Raw genomic sequence first — 18,629 nt, 5'->3', positions numbered from 1 at the left:
GAGTGACCACTGAATATGTCTGTAAGAGTGTGTGCGCGTGTGTGTGTGTGTGTGTGTGTGTGCGCGTATGTGTGCACAATCTGCTGTGGTCACCCCTGGCTCTCCAACCAGGTCCATTTGGTCAGTGGTGATAAATGGTTGAGTCTCTCTCTCCAGGGTCTGGCTAATGTGAGAAGTCCAACTGCACAGCATTCTTAAAGTGAGCATCGTGAAAAACACAAAAGTCAAGCTACTAGGCGTTTCACAAAATTTACATGGCAAAAAAATGTATTCCACTGATGCCACTTCAATGTGTTTTTTTTTTAAGTGTTCAAGAGTGGATAAAAAAATCAAACAAATGCCTGTGAGCAAGAGAGGTCATCAGTTAGGTTAAATAATGAATAAGGAAAGTCTGGTTCCTGGAAGTCTTCTCCCTGACGGAGAGTTTCGCCCTCTTTGTCCTTGCAATGCAGCGTGGGCCAATACAAAGAAGAAGTTGTTTAACTACGAAAGCGAGGCTTACCTGCATGTCCCCGTTTAGTATCTGGTAGACCTCTTTGGAATCCAAGAAGCTCTGATACACCTGCCGCTGTTCCTCTGTTAATCTACAAAACAGAACCTACACACAAACACACACACACACACAGGGCAGTGTAAGAGTGTGTAATGAGCAGTGAACATCCACTTTAAAGCCCCTTGATGAAGTGCAGTGTGTGAGAAGAGAAATTAGAGGAAAGCAACGTGTTTTTTGGAGCCACTGCTGTCCTGAGGGACTGACTTAATGAGCTGAAGTGGACTGAGGAGTCAACCAGCGTCAGCCGCGAGGACAGACCAGGGACCAGCCACCTTAATGAATACCTGCTCCTTTTACTTTACTAGGACTTTATTAGCTGGCTTCACCTGACAAGGGCCGTGCACATTCATCAAATACTCTTTAGACGTGGCACATACAGTCACATCCAATCAGATAAACACCTCCCCAGTTAAGAGATCCAGGCGTGAGAGGCTGTTCAATACTTAGACAGAACAGGGTCAAATGTAGTATGATGAATACCTGTTCATTTTTGTCAGGTAAAGAGAGGTTGTCTTTGACGTCTGCCTTCATTCTTCTGAGCAGGTAAGGATTTATGGTGTCCCGCAGCACACTTGCGCACTTAAATGCTGTCTGGACCTGGAAGACAACAACAGTTAGGCCTTTTAGCACAAACGAACTGCTTTAAAAACAGAAGCAACATTCAGTTCAGCGTGTCAAACAACCACAACATCACACACACCCATCAGTGTGGATGTTTCCTGAGGCATGATCATCGTTTAGCCCCTCTTCTGCTCTCTCTCATCACCTCCCTCATGTTGCTGTCCCTCTCAGCAGTATGAGCCATTAAACATTGATCAGAGTGCTGTTGGTCTCGGGGGACAGAGCCCTCCTCTTTCATCTACCACTATATCTACGACTGGCCAGATCCACTGGAAACAGAGAGGGGAGCTTGAGAAACACTTGGTCCCACCCCACACTAAGAGCCCCACTGTAAATGTGCTGCTACACCTCATCCAGAGGCAGTGCTAAAGGCCAGTTAGCCTTTTAAACATTAACTCACTGGGGGTCCACAGAGGGATCAAAGACACACAAACACACACACAAAGCTGGAGGGGACAATAACATGGTGGGATTTAGGACTCAATGGAGGTCAGAGTCGAAAAGAAAAAGAGGAGGGCAGCAGACGATCCAGTGATCCCTGCACAAGCTGCTGAGTGGCTTCACATGGGGGGGCAAATGCATGCTTCAGTAATGGATCTCACATCCATACGCTCATCCAGCCCCGGCCCACCTGCATACGTTTTTATATATATATCTGGTTATACATATACATGAACATGAGCCAAGGGCCAGCTCTGCTGCTCCGAGAATTTCTAGAAGAGGATAAGGCAGCAGAGCTTAGCCCTCTCTGACCATTTAATAACATTAATAATTAGTAAAGGTTTTTATTATCGACAGCGGAAGAAGCATCAATAGCAAGCTTAAATAATTAAATCCATACAGTCAGTGGGTTATTAACGACTGAACACTAATGACAAAGGGCTACAATTTAGCTCACTGACTCTCCACTTTAGCCTCTCCCTCTCTCTCACACACTAGGGATGTACTGAAGTTCCTTTGCATGGACCTACATTATCCTGCACTGCACTTAATGGCTCTGTTGCTCCACTATCTCTCCTTCAGACTTGCTTCCATCTAGCTCTCCAAAATTCTGTGTGACTAGTGCTGTCGAGTGACACTTAAGCTCTTCATTGCTCCCTCCCTAAACCTATGTTATATGTTTACTTACAGGTTTGCTGGATTAATGGACTAATACCTGTTCTTATGTATGCATCTTTTTTTCATCTTAACTAAAAAACAAAAAACAAAAAAAACAGTAAAATCAAATTGTACGATCCAAAATACAAGATAAACCACAATGACAACCTTGTGGTCAGTCTTTATACCTGGTTTGTACTTTGTGTTTATCTTCTGAAAATGTCTTCTAACTCTTAAATGGGGTGACATTTCTTGATGGACCTATTGTACCCATATTCTTTGTAGTTTAAAAAAATAGGAGAAGGATTAAGGAGTTGAATATAAACAAATCTAACTGCATTTGTGTGTCTGTTGCAGTACCTGTACAGGTGAGGCATTGCTGTACCCCCCCATGGTGATTGGCACAGAAAACTGCTCCATGAAGACAGGCAATGTCCCCAACTTGCCGGGGAAGACAAAGTCAAACAGAGACCACAGCTCCTTCAAATTGTTCTGCATGGGAGAGCCTGACAAGATGAACCTGTGGGGAGTGCGAAACTAGAGAAAGAGAAGAGAGAATTTATGTTATATATTCCTTAAGATCGATGTGATGCTCTAGCACATCTGATGCTGATGTACAAAGAATTAATGGAAGTAAATAGCTTCTTCTAAAGGTAGGAAGATAAGCTCTTATGGTGTGTAGGAATGTGGAGAAAGATAATGTAGACAACTGACACAAATGAAAAGGCATGTATTACTTTTTCAACTCTGCAAAGTTTAAATGTATTATAAAGCAAACTTCACTACTGCTGTAAGCATCTTCAAGTATTGTGGTTATACACTTTTTGTTAATGAATGTGTCTGAAACAATACCTGTTTGCAGGCAGTGGTAACTCCCGCATTTGGATTCCTGATCTTATGGCCCTCATCCAGTATAATGTAGTGCCAGTCCCAGCGCTGCAAGGTGTCTTGCATATTCCTCACAGCTGAATATGAGGTTATCAGAATACCATGACACGATACAATCTCTGGTATAAGCTTTTCCTGCAACAGAGAAAAAAAAACTTTTTACGTCTTTAATGTGGTTTCAGGAGAAAGGGGAGAAGGTTAGGAGATAATCTGGCATAAACAGACCTCTAGTGCCCCCCAGAGGAAAGAAATACCATGTAAAAAACTTTTTAACTGAATTATCAATATGAAAATCCAGTACACATGAACAAACAATTACCTTGTTGCTGGTGAAAGAGCCAGTTTCATGCAGAACAGCCACTCTGAAAGGAGGCCACCAGGTGTGAAACTCTTTTACCCACTGGTGCATGACTGTAGCTGGGCACACGATGACCGTCGGACCCAGACCGGCATACCTACAACCAAACACACAGTGCAGAGATGTGTAATCTCAAACCTGTGATTAAGATGAGGAACAAGGGAGCTCGGGGGTTCATTTAACTTTGCATAACTTCAAAAAAATATCATTAGCAAGTTACAATCATCATTTCTATATCAAATTATACAAAACAAAGGCTTTTCCCCAAAAAGTGAAAATGAAAATGTCCTTTGCTTTAATGTAGAGTAACGGAAATAGAGGAAGCTGAGCGTTAAAGTACAATAATGCAGCAGAATGACCTTACTAAAAAACTCTGTTTGGTCTCTGTGTCTTCCAAAGAAAGTGCGTGGACAAAATGCTCAGCTCCTCTGTGAAGATTTACAAGAGCTTTGTCAAACACACACGCACAAAGATACACTAATGGGCTGCTATGAACCTCTGCCTGGTGGAAGCTATTGATACTTGGCCATAATTGAGTTTGCAAGCAATCAATTTGTGGGCGTCTATAGCAGACAGAGTATTGACCATCAGGGAAGCTCCACCTCCACACAGTGTCGTCTGTGCAGTAAAACCAGATTATCACCACGTGTGAGTCATGTTTTCCATGTTTGATTTGTTGTCCCACACCCACTTCATGAGTCCAAAATTAATTCTAAGTGTTCATGACATGACAGTCACTCTACTCTACCACACTCTCTCTGTCTCACACACACACACGCAGAGTGTCAGTGTTTTCTCTGATGTCTGCAGTAAGAAAGTGAAGAGTCTGATAATTGAAACATGTTTAATAATTCAGATGAACACTCTCAAGCAGAAACCCCCCTAATCAAATATTCATACCATACAGACACACAGTCTCTGGCCACAGTTTGTTTGTGTGTGTGTGTGTGTGTGTGTGTACCTGTAGTTGGATCCTCTGGTCCTCAGTTTGCTGTAGCTCAGTCCAGCGAGAAAGCTGATGACCTGGATGGTTTTACCCAATCCCATCTCATCTCCCAGGATGCCGCCTGCCTGCTGACAATGGAGTTCCCACATCCACCGCACACCTGTCTGCTGGTACCTGACAACGTGATACACATATGTAAAAACAAATGCACACACATTACAGGGTGGCCCGGTAATCACACACTAAAATCTGGTTCAACTATTGCCAGTAAGTGTCAGAGCAAATGACTTAATCCCTACCAGCTAGAGGGTTGATGTACTTGCCAGACAAAAGTAAATTTCCTTACAGTAAAAACTGACTATATCATTATTAAATCGATGCAAAAAAAGCACACAATTTGTAATAAATTATAAAAATGTGGTGTTTTGAGAAAGAAGGGCAGGCAAATAGCATATGAGAAGTTCTGAACAGATACAACCACAATTAGAGGTTGGCTTGGCAAACCTATATTTATCAACTAAGCTTAACTCAAAGTGATGCCACAGTTATAAGACTAACAGAATACCAACAAATACTAGTGACCTATAGTAGCACTAACTCAATAAAGTTTATGGTGCATTGATTAAATAATCTTTAGCTAGTCATGATCATTTCAGGACAAAGGCTGTTAGAAGCAGAGTCAGTACACAAAGTACACAGATTTTCTTTTATAGACTAATTTTATAGCTATCAAATACCATCACAAACTGCCACCTTACTTGGCAGTTGAAAACATTTGTAAGTGACTGTGTGAATATTTGAGGTAACTTTCAATGTTTCACAATTAACTTACTTGAAAAGTTTTTTCCAGAGGAAACCAGGCACTTTGAATCCTTCGTCAAATTCTTCATCACTGTCGTCTGTAAGCTCCTCGCCTCTTTCTCTCTTCGCCTCCCTTTCTTGAAGACGCTGTCGCTTCCATCTCCTAGTAAAAGAATGAGTACATACTGATGAAGTTCTAGCACATTTAGTGATGCAAAGTGTTGATTAGTCAGCTTGCTGAGCTACAACTCAAAAAAACAAACATCTGCTTAATCTTTAGAAAAGGGTTCCAAGACTAAAATAACTATCGCGAAAACTATCAAAATGAGTGTTTGATACTGTGTTTACATCCAAAAGTAAAATAATTTGGTGATCCCAACTCAAAATAAGTGAGACATTTCAAGTGAATTCTGTTATTTTGGAGACTAGACTAGTGACTCTGCCACCCCACACATACTTGGATAGTTCCAGCTACATGCAACCCTAAACAGGGTAAGCAGGAATAGAGAATGGATGGATGGATAGACGGATGGACCATTTGCACCTCTTGCGCTCAGTGATTTATTTAAAGACTTGCCTACACAGGTGTATGGATAGCAAATGTTTTGAGTTGTGGGTATTTCCCTTGAGCGGTGGAACATCTATAGCAAAAAGGGAAATGTAAAGGAGAAGAGTTTTAATGGTGCAGGAGAGAGGGCAGTTAGAGGCACAGTCGTCGCGCAGCAAATGAAGATTGATACAGACAATTAGTAGTGCGAGTTCCCCAGAAAGGTGTGAGGTGGAGAGGATAAGAATCCATCTTCATTTGGGCCTGGTCCTGTCACCCTGCCACAAAACTGGTCCTTTAGCTGGGCCTGGGAGACCACACTCTCTAATTAAGTCAAGACTAAGCATTGGTTCAGTTAATTACACTTTTCTGCCCCCACTCCACCCCCCACCCAACTACAAATACCGCCCGCTCTAATAATATCATTCCTCATATAAGCTAGCCTCACCATCCATGCCGTGTCTATGCTGTTGAATTGACATTCAATCACTGCAGTGTAGAAAAAGGACACATGCCAACACAATTTATTTGGCAGCTATAAATATGAAATCTCATTAGGGCTGCTCTTCCATTAATTTGAGCATTAGAGTGAGTGAGTGTATAAAACCATGTGCAGGAGGATAATTAGGCCAGTGTGAGAGCAGAGAGAGAAGAAGAGCAGGGAGTGAATTTGCTTAGTCAAGAAACAGCTGCCAATCTCATCTGGGATTAACTCTCCTTCTGCACTATGGAGCCAGCAGAAACCGACTGCTTTTCTCCTTAACTAACGGGAATAACAATAGCACATTTGCACCACTGCCATTGCAAATGTGATGCAAAGTTAAAAGCTCAATCTGGTGTTTGTTGAGCATGTCATTTACAGGCGCAGATGTATGCATTCTCTGTAGAGGAAGACTTGCTGATGAAAACTTTGTATCCAACCACAAATCTACTGTTTACAAACTGTAAACAAATTACAAAACTGGGGGCCAAAAATCACCAATAATTTATAGTATAGTATATTAAAGTTTATAACAGCAATTACACAATCGTACCTTATTCGCTGCCTGTAGTACTCCACATCTCCATCATCTTTGCATTTTTTGTCTTTACCCTTCTCATTCTCCTCTTCATCAGAACTCTCAGGGCAATATTCTTCCTCACTCTCCTCTTTTTTCTTGCCTTTCTTCCTCCCCTTCTTTTCAGTTTTTCTCTTGTATGGTTTCAACTCATACTCGTCTTCATCCTCCTCCCCAAAGCCCTCCTCCACGGCTTCTCTTTCCTCTTGGTCAGGATCTATGCCTTCATCACTGGGCAGGTACTCTGACTCCTCGCTGTCCGTCTCCTCTCCCTCAGTATGACGCTTCCTCCTTGGCTTAGGGAGCTGTGGCTCGGTCTTGGGACGAGCCTTAGGATGGGCCTTCAGAGCAGTTATCTGGAGCTTTCGCATGCGCTTCCTCATTTTTTTATCCTTGGAAGAGGAAACAATTCTGCTGGTTTTTCCCCTGGCCTCCTCGTCAGGGCTGAGTCCAGAGCTCCTCTTCTTCTTTAAAAGAGGGCCTCTCCTCCTCTCAGTAGCCAACTTTGCCTGGTCCGTCAAGTACTGGTCAAAGGCTGAGTTCTCAGCAAGCATCACTTTTCGAGGCTCCTTCTTGACCTCCTTCTGCGGGATTCGCGTTCCAAAAGGAGTCATGTGTCCGGTCCGGATAAGTTCCTCCCATTCAGTTTCCTGAGAGGGCATGAGCATGCTGCCCAGTGTGGACGGTCCGGCTTCTGGTAAAACACACACAGCAGGCAGGGTTAGATACAGAACTGTCAATTATCAGAAGAAACTTCTGCTCTTTATAGGTTACAACTTTCAAATATGTCGCCCTAATGGCCACAACCCTCAGTGATGTCAGGGTGGTTTCTATTTGATTCATGTTAAACAAAGAATAAAGCATATATCAAACCAATCAGGCTATGTAATGGACATCCTGCAGCAAAGTGTAAGTATTCCTTGTTATTACAACTGAAGATGCAGTTTGTGTGTCCTTTTTTGTCTCTTGACAGCTGTCTACTGTGTCACAATAGATGTGTCAAACACACCCATCAAACAGAAGCAAGCAGATCTCAAAGGCAAAATAAAGTGTTAAGCAGCAACAAATAAACTGGGGGGAAAAAAACACTAAATGTAACCCAGCTGTCTCAGGGGAGAGTTCAATGTGAAAATGTTTCACACAAATTTGTGCCATTTTTCTAATTACAGTGCAGCAAACTCAGCTGACACATATTTTGGTGGATGCGTGAGGGACAAAATCTGTAGAATATGTAACACATATTAACATCTTGGTATTCCAAACAACATCACTGCACTCACTGTGGAGTGTAATTTGTACCACCCAGAGAGTATTAATGATAATCTCTGACAATTCCTTCAATGAGGAATGCCACTGAATCTTGGCCACCATAACTGCAACTGGTCTGAATGCTTTGTATTGTTTCTATTTCTGCTTTGTTTTGCTTCACTTTGGACAGCGCTGAACGTGACCCTGGTTTCATACTTTCTACCTTATGTGAAAAGGAGATTAAAAACAAAACAAACAAACAAAGACACCTCACCTTCCTCTTCGTCATCCTCTGCCAAAAGCTCAGCTTCCACCCGTTGGGTGTCCTCTCCTCCCAGAATGGCCTGAAGTCGCTTCTGTTTGGCTCTGACTTTCTTCAGCTGTTTCTCCTGAATTAAAGGGTGTTTTCATCATCACCACAGTCACTTTCAATAACATATTAATGTAATATTATCATGTTAATAAAATACTTATACTACTCAGTATTTAGTATCGTACCTTATTTTCTTTCTGTCGTTTCACAGATTCAATCTTCCGACTGATATCTTTGCTGGAGGCAGCATATGGAGACAGCTGCTCGATAATCTTGTTGATATGTTTCAAAGACGTTGTAACAGACCTGAAACACACAGCATTAAAAAAACAGAGTAAGATTTCTATCTCGGTGCAAATGTAACATTAGCTGGGTGATATAGTGGAAAACTGTATCACAATAAAATGTTTCATTTCAGTCGATAGTAATAATTATTGATACTTAATTTATCAAGGCACACAGACATTATTGTTGCTGAGTAGCTCTCCGTCGTGGACTACCTGTGGATTGTTTCTTTAACAAAGGGTGAAAGCGGCGAGTCTCTCATAGCACGCTCCATTATCAAGGCATATGACTGTTTATGGCGGTTTGCATTTAAGTGAAACTATTGATATTCTATTGAAGACTTTTCTTATTGCTATCGATGAAGTGTCTATTTCCGATTTACATACTACTAATGTTTTATTGTCCCTTACCTGACGTCATCCAGCACAGACTGGTACTCCTTCTCAGCCTCAGCTTTAGCAGCAGCCTGACCGGCCTCGTGGATCGCCTCGTCCACTTGCTGCAGGACACCTTGCTCAAGGACGTCCTGGTCATACACAGCCACACCAAGACCCTGAAGTTCATCAGCTCCAGAACTGGCGGATGCCGCTTGGATACGCTGTCGGTCGATCTGCAACAAGGCTCCAGACTTCTTACCACCTGTACCGCACCACAGAGGACAACACACGGAAGCATGAGCTGGCTATTTTCTGTCAGCTCAAAGCTATTCATGACATTCATCCCTACTCTCTTGAGGTGTAAGGATTGTATAGCTCACCGCTGTTGCCCTCCTCGGGTCCAGTGTTGGCGGGATAGGCTGCAGCAGCCTCTGATCCCTGGCTGTTTTCAGGGAGGGAGCACACTGCTGAGCCCCCTGTAGCCCCATCCTCCTCCGTCCCTCCCGGGGTAAGGGCAGCACTGGCAGGGCTGGAGAGAGAGGAGGGCACCTGGTCCTCTAAACCCTCCACAGGCATGTTGATGCAGCTGTAAAACACAGTCAGTCAATGGGGTATTATTACTGACATGATGTCTTATAAGCCCTGGCAGTGCTTTAAAGGGATATATAGCAAGAATACACCTACTGTGAGCTAACTCGCCTCAAACGTGGTTAAATATAAAGGTAATTCACTTTTATTCAACATGAACTGACTTTAAGCCAATTATCCTGTGATACAAAACGCGTAGAAAGGGGAGATTCATACGTCTAACACCTGTCTTAATCACAGAATAGACTAAAACACACACAGTTAGTAAGTTAGACCTTTATAACAGTCACATAAAGTTGACTTGGAGACACTGAAGTCTCTCACAGCCCTCCATTGTTTACGTGGCTAAGCTCGCCTGCTAAGCTAACAGCGAGCTGAACATCCATCAGCTGTGAATTAAAACCATGAAACAAACAACGTTACAGCTTCACAGCACGGGGAGTTCAAACGTTATCGCTGTTGTTTGGATGCAGGTGGGTACATTGAACCGAGTGTCGAAGGGACAAGGAGAGAAATTACTTACAAACCGTGCAGTTACACAACATCACTTGGTGGGTTTATGTCAGGCTGCTACCCGAGCTTCTGGGTTTCCGGTGATTAACTTGTTGGACAGCGCCCCCTGCTGCTTCACTGCAACATAGCTGCTCTTGTCCTCTAGATGGCGCCACGAAACCACCAGAATAAACCACTCACATATACACTCAGTTGAACCACCCCCCTCAGTCCAATGAAAATGTGCTGGACCACATTTTGGCATGCAACCACATTGTGTTTGTGTTTTACATAAGCAGCTTGGGAACCAATTAGATGTGTGTGTGGAAGTGGGACCAATAAACTTTGGAAGTTTCTGTGTTGCAATCAGGCTGCAGTCCAGCCAAATCTTGCATAACGGCACCATCAGATACTCAAAATTTCAAAACTTCTATTCCTCTACAAAGCATCAAATCCCTTTTTAATTTTAATTTTAAAAGATAAAGCCTGCACTTCATGGATGTCCCAAACGCGAGCAGTGCCAAGTACTTGCATCTCAGAGTTTCAGGAAGTTTATTTCCAGTGTCTTGCAACAATAAATGAAGGACCTAATTCAAATATCCTCGCACTGCAGCGCCTGAGCAAAGGCCAGCAATCTTTCCAAACAGTGTTATTTGTGTAAACAGACGTATCTATATAGGGATGGATATTACTGTCACCTTTGGCTCAGAGAGTGTAGGAAGATGGCGACACTGGTCTATTTAATTTATTTAACTAGTAGATATGGGTCACCTTCATAGGAGCCTCTCCAGAGACACTGGAGGGGATATGAAATTGAAAAGCACCAAACCACAAGTGTGTCACAGTAAGAAGTAGGGCCTTTACTTGGAGTTTAATTAGTAGAAGACCTGCAGCGTGAAGAGCTTAGAAAGTAGCCAACAAACTAAATGTTTTCTTTGTTGGTTTTTCGTCTGGGTTGTTGATATAAAGGCCCACAGATAGGACTCAGAATAAGTCAAACAAACTACCAAGCTGCTAATAGATCACCTATGGTGGGAAATAAACTGATTCATTCACACGATGTTGTGACTGTAAGGTTGAGCTGCACAGAAGAATGTTTTCGCCCTCCATCTTTTGTTTATTTAAGCAATACTTGACAACTTTTATCACAGCGGAGGAGGAAGAGATAATATGGACTTATATGGTCGTGTTTTTCCGCACATAATAATTTAGGGAAAGTTAGTTGATGGACCACACTGAGCTCACAGGATTGAGTGGGTGGCAAAGATGTCCATCTTAGCTTTATGTGTAGGCATGCATTCATGTGCGAGCATGAGCGAATCTGATGAACCCTGCTTCTTTGTATGCAAGGGGTAAGTAGATTTATAGGGTGTAGGAGGGAGTGGAAATCCCAGAGGGTGCGGCAGGGTGATGTTAACACTGTGGCTCTGTGCTGCTTCGCTTTCTGACAGTAGCATAACAAGTGGAGTGAGACTTAAAGAGAGAACCTTATGTGTTTAGTTTACGTTTGCAAAGCATGGCGAGGTTTGCTTTCTGTTATGGTTCGACAACACGCTCAGTGTTTATGTGCCTAACAGGGGAAGTGAGGCAAAAGAAGACACTGTAGCACACTTCATGAAGGTTCAGATGATATATACCCCATCTTATGTGAGGTGATGGAGTATGAAGTTGTGTTTCATCTCTTATCTGCTGCATGCCATCCTCCTTGTCGCTTCGACAGAGGGTGTTTTAGGCTGTATGGCCTTCATGAGCTGCATGGAATCTGACTAATAGACACGGATCATTTCACAAACAGAAGTTTTTCTTTACATTCACAGAATACAGGGTTTTTATTTCGTTTTGATGAACCAGTTTCTTATTCTGCCTTACTCAAAACGTGACATGTCTTGCTACTGCAGTGAATTATGGTGAAGAATCTTCTCTGATAGATTTTAATGTGGACCGGCTTTACACCGACCTTGTTAGCTGCCTTGTTGAATATCATTTGTACCGTATCCTTGCACTTTTACATTTTTAACATTCTAATGAAGACTTTTTTCCACTGATATTCTCTTGTGTTTTGTGGTGTGTGCCAGAGTAAAAAAGTGAAATGTGAGTATTTTATGTGGTCATTTTCCCCCCTCAAAATTGACATGTACGATTTAATTCTTTTCAGAGTAGCTAGACTGGATTTGATCTTTTTCTGGCTATAAACACAGAAATTCCACTGCTAAAGGGCATTTTGTTTCCCTCACACTTCCTTTCTCCAGTGAATTTAAGGAAGTTGTCACTGAGCCTGGGCTTTCTTCTCACGGAAGGCATTTACATAAGGACATAATTAGATGGAAAATCTGTAGAAAATAGGTAAGAGCTGAAATAATTAGTCAATTAATACATTAATTAAAGTATTTTATATCATAGTAAATGAAATTTTTGTTGGGTCATGCAAAACAAGCAATCTGAAGATATCACCTTGGGCTCTGGGAAATCCTGATTTTTTCTCACTATTTTTGACATTTAATAGACTGAACAATTTATCGAGTAATCAAGGAAACAATTGGCAGATATGGTCGTACATTATTGTGTTACATGCATCAATTTCCTTGTGTTGAATGAAACTTGATCTAACTACTGCACACACATGCAAAGACGCTGTTAAATCATTTCTACAGTTGCAGTCTGCAATATTGTGCTGTTAGAACAGGTTCTTATTTTTGGGTTGAGTGAATGCCTCGGGGTATAACTGCGAAGAGACAAGAATGAGAATGAGATGATGTTTTCTTAAGCCGCAGACTGGTTAATAAATCAACATAAGTAAAGCATCATCATGTCTGTATTAATGTATATTCAAGCCATATTGTACTTTACAAGTGTGTGGCCATATTGTCAGTGCTAATGTGTCCCATGTGTTCCCCTGTCCCAGTTAATACATGTCTCTGTGGTGTGTGTGTCTGATAACAATTATAGAGGTGGGCTGGGTTCTCATCTGGGTGCATCAGAGCTCTGCCTAATGCATCTGCTTGTGATTTCACTCAACAGCAGGTGTGTGTTTATGTACATTTGTGGGCATATAACCACAGAGCAACTGTACACTACTGTGCTCTTATAAACATCTTGAGGAAAATTAGTTTCGGAGGTGAACTGTCCAAAATGTTGAGCTTAAGGAAATGGGTTTTAATCTTTGTCTCCCTATAAAAAGGTTTTAAAGCGATTCCTAGAGTGCACAGGAAAACACCTGCACGCAAACTGGTTCTGACCAGCACCGAACACATTTTCACATATGTCTACCTCTTCAAGGTCAGGTTGTGCTGACACATTACCGGGAGTTCACACATAAATGTGTACTTAGCTGACCTCAAACACAGCTGGAGCCAACCACACCAGAAAGAATCAGGATGAGGCCTGTGTGGTACAGTGACACGTCACATGAAACCGCCAGAACCGCAATGTGGGTTCAGTTTACTGTATGCGTACGAGCATGTTTATGTGTGCGTGAGTGTGTGTGTGTTTGAGTTTCAGTGTGTAGGAGCTAGCTTGGGTATGCATCTCTCTCCAGTGATAAATATAGTCTCCTCTTAGATGTGGCTTGGAGGACTCCAGCCAGTGATAGCTACAGACCACAACAATGGGATCAGGACTGTTTTGGAGATATACAGTGGCAGCAGTGCCCTGACACAGAGCATGGCCTGAAACACAAGCTGACACAAGCATAGAGAAAACAGTGCAACAGATGTGAAAATAACTAGATTGGTGACTTTACTTCTTTATCTCACTTTTCATAAAGCCTGTTCTCCATTTCTCAAATTGTTAAAACATAACTAGTTGTCATACCGAAAGATGAAAGATGTGCTCTGGGTAGGTGTCCCCCTATAAAAACAGCTGTTCATCTGTGAAGTCTTGAAGACAGGGAGCAGATGAGTTGGTTTCATGGGGGGAAAGATTAATGGACATCTAGTTAAATGTAAACATTCTACAACAGGAAAACCTCCAGTCTACCAAGTTTTGTTTCATCTCCCAGTTTAAACTGAGTCATGACTCACCCTGGCAGAGGAGAAATCAGTTTTCGTTAGCTCTTGTAATCAACTGGTTACAGTCAAAAAAAATAATAAACACTTTCCCAGTTGTATGAGTCTGAATGTGTGAATGTGTGTTTGTGTATGTGTAATCACACTCAAAGTGATGTATGACCACCTGTTTTATGCTGCCCTGTGATGTTTATCTGCTAACACAGTGAAGGTACCATTATCATCCTCACACCCTCCACCACCTTTCATTGCACGTCCCTCCAGGCCTCTTTCTGTCATTACACTGTCTGATATCTTTATTCTGATAATAAATTCTAATAATGTGCAAAGGCGTATGTTTTAAACCACATATGAATCAAGACTCAAGGTAAATTAATGTTGACAAATTCTATCACCCGAGTGTGGACCTATAATATTTACTTATACTCTGTCACTACTAAAATGTTTCCAAATGTCAAATTCAATAGTGCGCAGTTTCTTTGACTTGTTTGGCTGTGAGCGGTGATTTTCCAAGCCTTTCAACGCCAGCAGTCAGAATCAGATTCTTCAAATTTCTCTGTGCCGCTACCCTGTGGTGCCAGATAGGTTTGATGCTATTTAGCCCACATGGGTTAAATCTATAGAGAGCATTTGAACAGCTCTATTGTTTGTTGTGTGTTTGTTCTCGCCGTCTGATCAGGAACATATGTGCCATCATCAGAAATGTGTGCTGCTGAACACACAGAACTTTAACTGGAGGACCTCTGCAGGGATCATGGCCACTGGGCAATTAGCTTCATGGGCAAAATAACAGATTTGCAGTAAATTCAAGTAGATAGAGCACAGAACAACAGGAATCAATTGTGATGATGTGCTTAATCAAATAGTGCATTGCTGAAGTAATCATACTAAGGTTCATGAGGGGACAAACAAACAGGGCTGGGAGATAAACTTGTTATTATAAATCTGGTGTATTTCAGCGTATTTCTGGGAAAAGGCTAAAAAGATTATGATTTTTTTTGTTAACATTACTGAATAAAAGTTGGGACAATAAGGTCAAGGACAAAAGGATCAGTGAGTGGACTATTGGGTGGCAAAGGTTAAGTCAAGCTCCAAGTCCAAAACTCTCTCTTCCTGTCAGCATATTGAGGCATTCTCTGGATGTTCTGGGAACAGGAAGCAACCGAACAACTCTTGCCAACTTCACACTTACATTATGTACAGTAGACAGAAGGAAGTCTCCAGTAAAGCTGTTAAAGGAAAAAAAAAAAAAAAGGATTTTCATAAAATCACTAAATCACTTCAAGCTACAGAAATCATTTTTGGCTGTTTGACAGGAATTTGCTTTTTCACAGCTAATATATTTTAAGAAGAGTTTGTCTTGTCTTAGGGAACTTTCATGCAGTTCAGTTCAAAATTGAGTTCATCGTTGCTATTGGGTCCAAATAATAATAATTTATTTAATCATTTTTCAAAGGGTTTTATAAACTCAAAGGTCATTACATGTTCTCAACTGAAAGAATAACATGAAAACCTTTAACAGAGTATGCTTCAGCAACTACAAGAGCTAACGTTCATTTGGCAGTTGCAATCGGAGATTCAGTGTCTTGCTCAAGGACGAGTTTACAAGTGGAGCCACCAGACAATGCGATTTATCGACAACCCCACAATAAATATCCTTGTTTAGATAAAAAGACAGACTGACTGATAGTTATTGGACATAAAGAATGTCTGATGTCATGATCTTTCCAGCCTAAAAGAAACAGGAATGTTAATTACATTGTCCAGTTGTAAGACAGTTTGTGAGTGTGCAGCAAGTTTCTGTGTCTGCCAGCGTGTCTGCCCAAGAAAACTCAACTAAAACCCCACATTGATAAGAGGCAGAGAGCTTTGTGTCTCTCAGACCTTGGCCTCAAGGGAGCTCTTTGTCCATCCCTCCATCTGCCTCTTCCTCTCTCTGACAACCAGCTGATTTACACCAGGCCTATGCAGTGTAGTGCAGGGACCATGGGCTGCCTGTGTAGCTCCCACTTTGTCAGGATTTTGAGTGGCTGATTTACTCCAGGGTAGGATCACAGGGTGTCGAGCCCAGGCAGGGTGCCCCTCATGGCAGAGGAACTGGGACTGGGACCCATCTGCTCTGGGAGTCATAAATTAGCCAAAAGCTTTGTTAGCCACTCACTCTTCTGGTCCTGCCCTTCTGCCACACTTACCCTTTATCCCCACCGACATGGCCCCTGTCCTCACTCAGCATGATTAGAAGCACGCCTCACGCCATGCAGCCAGGAGCAAACTGAGCTGCAGGGTTTGTAGAAGTGGCTACACTTAACAGGACGATAACAGGAAGGCCTAACTGGCTTCCTGGCTGTCCCCAATGGACTGAAAAGGCCAAAAATCACATCACCCTTTACACTTGCAGCTTGCTGCTTGTAGCTGTTGTAATGGGCCACAGGTTTAAACAAATGCTATTTATTCTAAATAGAGTTTAAAATAATCCAATCCAGGTACATATTAATTATGTCTCTAACACATATTTAATTATACATAAGTAACCCCTTGTTTAATCTGCTATTAGAAAGAACTAATAAGAAAATCTGACTAGGGAAACAAAATGCATGAGCAAGATTATCTGATCTCTTTAGTGGACCAAATCAAACATGCTGACGTCTTCTGAGACCCAATTCTAATCGCAGACTCAGAAGTATTTCCAGCTGCACAAAGATATCATGTGTGGGAGGCAATGACCAATCTTGCAAAACAACCCAGTGCATTAGAAGAATATATGAAGTGCTACACCAAATCCTTTTTATTGAACATCAAATCCCAGTTCAGCGGTGACTTATTTGGGACGATAATGAGTATTCTCTGTCACTTTCTTGTAAAGTCCTGGCTTCAAGCTCTGGTTTCTTGACTTTCAACAGAGACTTGGCAAATCTATTGCACATCAGGCTCTAATTACAAATGTTTTGTGTCCCATCAATGCATGAAAAGTACATTGAATTAGCTGGGTAAGCACAGTCTACTGTGTCAAGATTGAGAAGAACTGGGATTGTTTGACCATCAGGTGACCCTTTATTGTAGAGTTTAAGGCAACTGCATACCTCTTGCCAGGAGTGCACAGGACTCTAGCACAGCAGATTTATGTATATGCACCAAAGACATATCCAGATAAATGAGGAGTACTGCTGGGAAAGTGAAAAGCCAACTCTGGAATAAATAAAGTGCCATGCTTTAAAGCCAAGAGTTTGTTAGACGCTATGCAACCCAATCTGATATCAGCTCTGGGCTGAAGAATCAGCAAAGGAGTCATGTCAGTGAGGGAAAATACATGTTTTCTGTGTATTACAGGTCAGCAGGGAGCATTCAGACCAGGAAGAAAGAAAGGGAATGAACAAATATAGAAACTGTAAAAATGCCTGCTTTTTTTCCCCTTTCTTCCACCACATCCTCTGTACCTGCAGTTCACACATTAATACAAACAAGGGATCCAGCCATGGAAAATACAGTTCCCTGCTGCTGCCAACCATGTCCCCTTCCTCTCCTTACCCACAACTGTCCTTCCTTCCTGACGCTCCTCACTCAGCTCTGTTGGCTTCCTGTATCAGGGATTGTTAATTGAAGAAGTGGCCAACCAACCCACCTCAAAATAAGTGCGAGCAGAAGAGGTGGAAGTTACCAATCATTCTGTGAAATCAAATTGTTTCGTTCAGTTCAGTTCAGACTATGTAGTTTGTACATTTTTTTCCAAGCTAAGCAATCACATCACTGTTCAAATACCCTTCAGTATGTACATCGGTAAGTGAATGCTTCACCATTCTGCACTGATTCTGACTCTCTTCAGTCCAGAAACAGGTTCAGTCCATTGCTGGTTCAAGCTTTTATGTTTATAAAGGACTATATAACAGCAGCAACCTACCTGCGACATCACATCATGATTGTTTATGTAGCTTTTAATAGCCTAAGCTTTTAACGAGAAAGTAAAGTACTGTTTATCATTGCTGAGCTGCCAGCGCTGCTTGCACTCACCAGCGAGCTTCACTGCTTAAAGCCACTCAGTCAGTGACAATGATGATTCAGTGTAGTCAGTTCATGAAGATTTGGTGTTAAAGATATGTTGATACATGTATTTATACAGGTTTTCATTGACAGAAAGGTGTTGTTAACTGCAACTGCATCAAGTGTTTAGAGCCAGGGTTTTATCTTTAAAGCCCCATTGTGTTACTTTTCTATATTAAAATAACAGCTTCAAAATCATTTTGATACTACACTGAGCTGTAATATGGTTAATGGTGCCTTTGTCATTCCCACTCTGCTCCCCCTGTTGCTCGCTCTTGTGCTCTGGGTCAGTACCAGTGCAAAAGACTTTACAGCACTAGATCACACATCACCAACTTTATCACTGTTTTTGGTAAAACTGGATCATATTTTATGGAAAAAAATGTTTTTCTAGTTTTCCTTCATCACAACAGGAAA

General features: G+C 41.9%; 1 protein-coding gene across 1 annotated transcript in view; it reads right to left on the bottom strand.

Annotated features, from left to right (window-relative positions):
* Positions 1–10,268, bottom strand: part of ercc6 (excision repair cross-complementation group 6) — a 15,563-nt gene extending 5,295 nt beyond the window's left edge. The window contains exons 1-13 of the mRNA XM_035663976.1: positions 10,205–10,268; positions 9,474–9,679; positions 9,127–9,355; positions 8,617–8,737; positions 8,393–8,507; positions 6,847–7,564; positions 5,297–5,428; positions 4,480–4,638; positions 3,480–3,615; positions 3,125–3,295; positions 2,633–2,809; positions 1,034–1,150; positions 503–598 (exon numbers count right to left, since the gene is read on the bottom strand). Of these exons, the coding sequence (XP_035519869.1) occupies positions 503–598; positions 1,034–1,150; positions 2,633–2,809; positions 3,125–3,295; positions 3,480–3,615; positions 4,480–4,638; positions 5,297–5,428; positions 6,847–7,564; positions 8,393–8,507; positions 8,617–8,737; positions 9,127–9,355; positions 9,474–9,669 (2,367 nt within the window). The 5' untranslated portion in view covers positions 9,670–9,679; positions 10,205–10,268. The remainder of the gene's footprint in view (positions 1–502; positions 599–1,033; positions 1,151–2,632; positions 2,810–3,124; positions 3,296–3,479; positions 3,616–4,479; positions 4,639–5,296; positions 5,429–6,846; positions 7,565–8,392; positions 8,508–8,616; positions 8,738–9,126; positions 9,356–9,473; positions 9,680–10,204) is intronic.
* Positions 10,269–18,629: the final 8,361 nt, after the last annotated feature.

Source organism: Morone saxatilis, unplaced genomic scaffold (assembly GCF_004916995.1).
Source record: "Morone saxatilis isolate NCDOM2014 unplaced genomic scaffold, NCSU_SB_2.0 Contig19, whole genome shotgun sequence".
Lineage (NCBI taxonomy): Eukaryota > Metazoa > Chordata > Actinopteri > Moronidae > Morone > Morone saxatilis.
This window is presented reverse-complemented; position numbering and strand designations above follow the sequence as displayed.